At 32.3% G+C, this 8,607-nt stretch overlaps 1 protein-coding gene across 7 annotated transcripts in view; it reads right to left on the reverse strand.

Annotated features, from left to right (window-relative positions):
* Positions 1-8,607, reverse strand: part of LOC117107359 (SPARC-related modular calcium-binding protein 2-like) — a 43,775-nt gene that overhangs the window by 29,089 nt on the left and 6,079 nt on the right. For all 7 annotated transcript variants that reach the window (XM_033249013.1, XM_033249016.1, XM_033249014.1 and 4 more), the window contains exons 2-3: positions 5,682-5,850; positions 4,997-5,227 (exon numbers count right to left, since the gene is read on the reverse strand). In XM_033249013.1, the coding sequence (XP_033104904.1) occupies positions 4,997-5,227; positions 5,682-5,850 (400 nt within the window). The remainder of the gene's footprint in view (positions 1-4,996; positions 5,228-5,681; positions 5,851-8,607) is intronic.

Consider the following 8,607-nt stretch of genomic DNA (forward strand, 5'->3'; position numbering starts at 1 on the left):
CGTATAAATGTGTGGGTAATTTTTTATGATTTGGTAAGAAGTGATATATAATAATAATTATTAATAATAATATTAGTTTAATCTTGATTACATTACTACATTAGAAAAAAAAAAAAAACCGAATTAAGCAAAATATAAATTTAAAAGATGTGTTTTGAGTAGTTGTTTAAATGTGTTGATGTTACCAGTTGCTTTTCGAATTTTGATTCCAAAGGGCAACTGAGGTAATCTTTGCAGATTTGTATAGATGTATGTACTGTCTCTTATACACATCTAGATGTGTTTGAAGGCCGACCAAGAGTATGTTCACCTACAATAATCTATCAACTGACAAACAAGAATTTGAAAAAAAAAAACTAAAAAACTAAAAATGATATGTTTATCAATTTGTTGCCTGATGATTTGTATGATTTAATTTTGACTGTAATGTTGTTCAGGGAAAACATTATGGAACTCGTAAGGAGAAATGGGCCTTGAACTTGTATGTTAACTTAGGTTATAATTATTTTTAATTCAGCCCTTGCGTTTGACCAACATTATGGCTATGTGTTATTTTGTCAGGATCTAAAAATAGAATAGGGGAAGTTAGAAAGCGGAATTGAATACAGAAATGGAGAGATCCAAAAATGAATAAATTTATGGTGTTTAAAGCAGCTATTGGTTTATCTCAGATAAGATAGGCTTCAAGTATAACAGATTTTTAGGTGTTAATAAACAATAATTTTTCCTTAAATTATATATGCTTATCTAAAACAAATACAGTACAAACAAATAACATATTTACCAGGTATGTTTACAAATATAGAATATTGACTGTGTGAAATTCTTTATTACAAAACATTTTTTTTTAAAATATTTAAGGTGGTTACTATAAATTAAGTTAAAGACTAGCCACTCCCTCCTAAACTCTTGGTTCCAATGGCAATGTTTCCAGAGCAAGTTTAAGTCAAACTAGCTCTACCATGGTTAACAGAGTGAATATTGCTGCCTAGAGTTAAATTATAAAGGTATTGACTTAGTCATTAAACCGATGCCCATGAGAGATTATAGCAAGTTTTACACTCCCACGAACCAAAGTAGAATCCAATCAACTGAATATTTTCCACTGCCGCAAAAGGCCAGAGAGATGGAGGACAGTCATGATAATTAAACACTGTACGTGATGTTAAGAAATGTCCACTTTACTAACAATATACTGTAATAATAAATTCAGCAACGGGGTGAATTATATCACAAGACATATAAACTCTTCTTTTGAGCTCTTGCATATATCCATATATAAGGCTTTTAAATTTGATATTTTCATCTTATATTTTTGCAAATTGCTTTAAGTAATGAAGCTAAAGTGTTGACTTAATAGTAACAATTTGCATATCAGGGGCGAGTACAAGACACCTTGATACTACTGATAATATATGGATATGGATGAAATACATGGGCCTATTAGGAAGATTGTACAGGTCCTACTTTTATGAGGGGATGGGGGTCGAGGTATAAGCATTCTATTTCATGAATAGGGAATTTATTCTGAGATACCAAGAGTCCTAACATAATAGGCCAAATACCGTAAATGCTCGAATAAGCGCCGCTCTTGAATAAACACCGCTCTCGAATAAGCACCGCACTATTCGTGAGTTTTTTCGTTAAGTGCCGCTCTCGAATAAGCACCGTGGCGCTTAATTGAGAGTATACTTGTATTACGCTGTGTGTAGAAACACTTTGAGAAACAGGGTTTTAAATACAATGACACAGTAATACAATGAAGACAAGCATTTCTTTATAAACGTTATGATGATAAGACCTATGATAGACTACGGGAATACGTGAAATAGGTAACATAGGAATGGGCATGGAAAGCGCCTCGCCAATTTTTATTTTTATAAGCGCCGCTCTGCGGCACTTATTCGAGCATTTATGATATGTAGAAGCTGTGCCATCAACATAGAAACTAATTAAAACAATTATTGTAAATGCAAACAAAATTTAAATCAAGATATCAATGTAATAAGACTGTGGCAGTTTACTACATAACTTAATACACATCCTTTATATCACACACACAAATTAACATCATTCAACATCTATAGAGAGATTTTATATAAGAAAAAAGTAGGACAGGGAGGGCATTACTTTGAATTACAATAATTTATCTCGCAAGTATAAACTGTAAATGTTAGCACATTGAGAATATCGCATTATATTTACCAATTATATTTCTTGTATAATATTCATAGAGGTGAAGTAAGAAGCCAATTATGTGTAATTACTTTTTTCCCTGACTTTTGTGGTTAGTCAGCGGTTTAATGGATCGCTTTACCATGACGTAAATCAAAACTTACACATTGCTTGTACTATGAAGGCATGTTAAATATCACAAACTATAATGTGATTTACAAGTTTTGTTTTGCATTCATCCTTTATACTGATTACTTCAGTACATGAATGCAGCGTTAATATATATTTAATATTTCATAGGAACCCTTTTGGGTTTGTATCTGATGCCGTATAAATGTGTGGGTAATTTTTTATGATTTGGTAAGAAGTGATATATAATAATAATTATTAATAATAATATTAGTTTAATCTTGATTACATTACTACATTAGAAAAAAAAAAAAAACCGAATTAAGCAAAATATAAATTTAAAAGATGTGTTTTGAGTAGTTGTTTAAATGTGTTGATGTTACCAGTTGCTTTTCGAATTTTGATTCCAAAGGGCAACTGAGGTAATCTTTGCAGATTTGTATAGATGTATGTATTGATAATTATTTTTAATGTAAGTCAGTATTTGATCTTTAGATTTCCATTCTGGGACATTGTTTTATGGAATTTTGATTTTTTTTTTTTTTTGCAGAAAATAAACTAAAAACTTATAATTAAATGAAAAAGGCAAGCAAGGATAATTGGACATCAACTCATATCAGTCACTTGAAAAAAAAATCAGAACCTTAAAAAATGTAAGCACTTGATTTTGTAAGTTCTCCAAATAGAATTTCAATTATATTACCCTAACAGTTCCACCTTGTTTATTATGTCAACTCATTTTTCATCCAACCACTTTTGGTATCCTTAAATTCCTTTGGGTCTCATATGCAATTATTAGCATTCTAAAGGTATTGCAATATCATACTGTAAGAATTAGGCGCTGAATTACAACCAGTTGCCTCATTTTACTGCTAACTAAGGAACACAATCAGTGGTCGTAAATTATCTACAAAGTTTATCAATTTGATGTCGGACTTGCAATCCTGAATGACGCCAACCATTAGCTACTGCTTCTCCTAGGACACTTAAAATTATGTTAATGCCAGAGCATTTCAAGAATTTACAAAACAATTTACAAATCTAGAATGTCAATGAAAGTTGCAAAACCTATTAGCAATCTTGTTTCATGGTCTTTTACTTTTCAAGACTTAACAATGTCTAGAATCAGTACTTATTATGTCAAAATATTTTTCCATTGTTGAGAAAATATGTCTCACCAAAAAAGAGCATATCAACTCTAATGTTGCTTCATTTGTTGCATTCTTGTTCTGGTAGTAAATTTAAGTGTTTTCATAAAGTCTACATACCAGAGTCAAATAGTTTGTCTCAATGGAAGCTGACAAGATATTGATTCTTTTTTATCAATTTTGTAATCATTTGAATTTTGGAATCTTGAATAATCAAATTTCTTAAATGGATTACCCTAATAATACAAATAAAAAAAAAGGATTTAATTGGTAAGTATCCTTTGTTATGTAAAATATAAACAAAAAAAAAGATATTACAACACATTTTTTTGCTTTGGTTTTTGCTTTTAAATAATAAAAAAACAGTTCTTTTACTTTCATTTTAATCATGAAAAGTAAACTATTTATCACAAATATAAAAGTCATAATTTAATTATACAGAAGGTATTTGGTACTGTCCATCCGATAATCAAATTAAGTCAGACAGATCGGCAGGAATTTCTTCATCAGTAGTAAATTAGTAAACACAAATAGTTTAATGAGTTTGTGAAGTTTGTGAAGCACAATGGAATGACAGTCACTGTGACAATCCCAAAGCCTAAGCCACACCCATGGACACATATACATTTCCTAATTAGTCCTGTGTAAGAGATGTAGGCACTGTGATGATGTACCCACAGACACACCCATAGACAAACACACATAGTTATGAATTAGAAATGTGTAGTGAGAAAATATGGAGGCACATTGACGTAACACATATGTTGACAATTGATAAACCAATAAAACCACACATACGCATCTATGGGTCAGTTGTTAGGGTAAGTGGATTACAAAGATTATTATTATTAGTCAATAAATTCCTCCATGATAAAACTAATTAAGTGAATCATTGATTACTAATTAATGATCATTATCATCATTAACCTTTCATAATTGACTACAGGCTATATAACTGATTACAGATCATGATGGAATAAAGAATATCGACATTAAATTTGAGAATACAGCACCAAAAAACTACAACCTGTTAACAGTTTTTGCAATATTTAAGCAATGCTTTTTTTTATATTCCAATACTGTTCACATTTTTCTCAATTTATTTGCATTTTTTTAACTGGCAGAATCAAAGCTGAATTACATGATAATGTTTCAACATAATAATTAAATCAAATATTAAATCTTGTTACTGTATACAAAATATTAAATGATTCTCCAAATATGGATATCCTGTTATTAATGACAGATCAAATGAATAATAGTATGAATAGTGATTATAATAAAAATAAATATTAATAATAACAATGATTTTTATGATGATGATAACAATTAATAAATTTATTTTAAAAGGAAACCATTATCATTATTTATATATATCATGTCAAATTATGTATGACAAGTGATAATAAATATATTAAATTATTATAATTACGATTATGATTACTATTCAAATACAGGTCTCCCTCTAATTAAAGACCACTTCCAATTGAAGACCAAATTAATATATTAATCATTATTATTGAAAAGTAATTCTAATCTCATACCTGCTGGTTCCCCATTGCAACTTGGACGCCGTAACGGAACTGAAGTACCCGGAAGTGGTTTACCAAGATTATCCACACACCAGCAGTACCCAAATGACCTATGACACTGAATTGACGAGTAACTTCCATCTGGATTACACTGTGGAATGAATATGCTATTCGTTGAAGGGTTTGAACTTGCAGCCGCCATCAAGATGGCCGCGTCTCTCTCAACTAGACATTTAGATTTTTCTGTAAGTACAAAATTATTCTTTACATGAATAAAAGGCAATATTTTGATTTGATAAAATTAATTATAATATTAATAATAAAAAATAAATACAAATCCTGCTTATTATTAAATTAAATTTAATATAACTAGACAAATAGGTCTACTGCAAGCACTATCGAGACTATCAAGATTTATTTGACAAATTTGCATAAATTGTCCTAATAATATGGGCATGATGACATCCATATATGGGCAAAATAACACGTCAAATAAATTGGGCATGATGACATCAATATATGGGCAAAATAACACGTCAAATAAATTGGGCATGATGACGTCAATATATGGGCAAAATAACACGTCGAATAAATTGGGCATGATGACGTCAATATATGGGCAAAATAACACGTCAAATAAAACTTGATAGTGTTGCCAGTCACTCAACTGTGCTTTATACCATTCAATCCAATATACCTTCACACTTTCCCTTTTTGATAATTTGAATTTGCTTTCCCAGGCACTTAGCATACTGTAGTTCGCATCTTGAGTTGTAAGTTCTACCATCGCTTCCGCATAATAATTTTGTTGGTGCATCCTTACAATCCGAATTACAATTTGGGTTTGTTACTCTGTCAACTGGGAACTGTAAAAAAGAAACTTTAATTATAATAGTGATAATAATTCATAAGGGTAGGCCTAAATGTAGGAGAATAAACCCACAACTCACTGGGCCATTTTGCTGAATTGCATATGGGCGTGGCCTGTGACTACTATAGTCGCCGTAAAGAGGTGCTTATAAAGTAGCTTCATGTTCATCGAACACGAACCCAATATATCACGTCCATCGATTTATACACGCGAGGGATAGTGGGTATCAGAGGAACCACCCACTTGATTCTTTTGGCAGTCAATTAAAAGATACTATCACCCACAACATCCATTTTAGACGGCTAAGAATGAAAACATAACTTTGAATTACTCATTATTAACCAAACCACTAAGTTATCAAATTTTTTCAAGTTCAGGATTTTTGTTAAATTAATGATTTACAGACATTTTATTATAAATTCCTTATCTGCTGCCAGATATTTATGGCCATAGGTTATGTGAAGACATAGACACATTAAATTTAAAAATGTTTTCTTCACTATAATTGTCAGCAGAAAGCCAAACACATTGAAATTAACAAAACTAACCACTTTCAAGTTGTCATACCTGAAGTACAAATGTTTTAATCATATTTTTAACACGAAACTATGATTAACGCACGCATTGTAAACTGACGCACATGCCACACTTTCACTGCACACCCGTCAAAATTTTTTCACAACCCAAACATAGGTTGCAGAACGGTGCTTAAAAGTACAAACAAGCCAGATGTCTACACTTGACCACCATTTAAGTCCTTCAAGAAGACTTGGTTCTACCAAATGAAGCCTAGATGAGGAGCAACTGAAAACAGTGTCAATATTAATGCTGTTATGGATGCCTGAGCTTACCGTTCAGCCACTTGACTTCAGTCTTACCTATTTGGACTATTAGTTCTATCAACTAAGGTTTCTATGTAGGCCCTAGTTTGATCCAATTTGGCCAACAAATGTATTTTTTAATTTAATTGAATTACCCATGTCATAGGGATGTTATTTAAAAATTCATAACTCCTAACAAACAGTATGATGCACAGTCACATCACATTAATTTTTTTATGGAAAATGTTCTTAAAAGACTATTATACACCACTATATGATTGAAAATATTTTTGGACTGAAATAAAGATGGAAAAAGAAGAGCCTATCTAATTAAATATTTTTGATATATTTTTGGACTGCAATTTTTATATTTTTTGTATTATATATATTTAAATTCAATTTAGGCCTACTGTAATTTTAATTAATATAATATATTTCAATTATTTAATGAGTAGTAGACTTTAAATTTCACTAATTTCAATTATAACCCTAGGCCTAGTATTGTATTAGCATTTTGTAATTTGAGGTTTTTTTGATGTTTGTTGCTAAAATTATATTATTTTATTGATCTGTTTGGTGTTAATATTTCTGTTTATGCCAGATTCAATGAACATCTCTGTTTATGTAATTTATATGTTAATAGACCAATAAAGAGTATCTTATCTTATCTTACTGCAGTATAGTAAGTATCGATGCTCCTACCTTAGCCTAGGCCCTACCTCAACCAAGCCGGCAAGTTCCACCGGATGATGTGTCCTGTCGGTCTCCACAGAACTGAGTACCTTTATTATATAGGCCTAGTCTAGGCCCTAGATAGAGGCCTAATCAGGAAGGACTGAAATACCAGGCAGCAAAATAGGCAGATTTTATAGCCATAATGCCACTGCTACAAGTCTTAATGTAACATTTGTCCTTTATATCCATCCCAAAAACACAGCTAATAAGACACATCTTTGTCGTCTGACATTGGGGGAAACACCGGAAATGACACATTATAGCAGTTATACTGCCAGCTGATTGTCACCAACTTTCTACCAATGAACAATCGCCCAAGCGAACCAAGAAGGAAGAGGGATCCGTGTAATAATCGTCTACAGTATTTTGTTTTACAATGTTATTTAAACGGGTGGTTTATCGTCAACATATCACTTTCATTTCTTCCTTTCTTACTATGCAGGCCCATATCCAGGGGAGGGGGGGTGTTTATGGTTCGAGAGAACCCCCTTTTCTAGGAAATCCCGGCCTTTTATGGCGAACCCCCTCTTCAAATTTCACAAATAAGTCTCCAACCCAACTAATGCACCGCAGACCCACCCAGACACAGACGTTTTCAAACATATCTACTTTTATAGCATTATTTAGACCCATAAAGCACAAAAATCCTCCTGCTTTGGGGTTTTGCCGACCCCACCGGGGCTTCGACTGTGGACCTTACGCCCAGAAAACTCCCATTGGAAGAACTTGGAAGGACCTGGCTACGGGCCTGCTATGTCACCGCTTTTACTTAAAAAATGTTTTTCATGTCAAAAACAAAATATACATCATAACAACCCTCAGTCGAACCGACCATCAATAACACCAAAATCGCCGGCATACCAATGTATCAACATTTAAACATGTCTTAATTATTACAGATTATAGCAGCAAAGGTTTTTTTATAAATTGCATAAATTATATAAATTGCAAATAAGGGGTTTTGATGAGCCGCTCAGATTTTACAAGAATGTGAGTATTTCCCCCTATCCCAGTTACTACTACTGTTCATCATCATGTGAGGCCCTAATTCTCCAGTAGTTCGGATGAATGCGAGTATTTCCTCCCATCCCAGTAGTCCTTTTGTCATCATGTTAGGCCCTTACAAAGTGGCTCGGACGATTGCGAGTATTTCCTCACCATCCCAGTAGTGTTGCTCAGTGGAATAGAAAAATATT

Source organism: Anneissia japonica, unplaced genomic scaffold, assembly GCF_011630105.1.
Source record: "Anneissia japonica isolate Jap-2015-1 unplaced genomic scaffold, ASM1163010v1 scaffold9668_len1562885_cov226, whole genome shotgun sequence".
In the NCBI taxonomy this organism is placed as follows: domain Eukaryota; kingdom Metazoa; phylum Echinodermata; class Crinoidea; order Comatulida; family Comatulidae; genus Anneissia; species Anneissia japonica.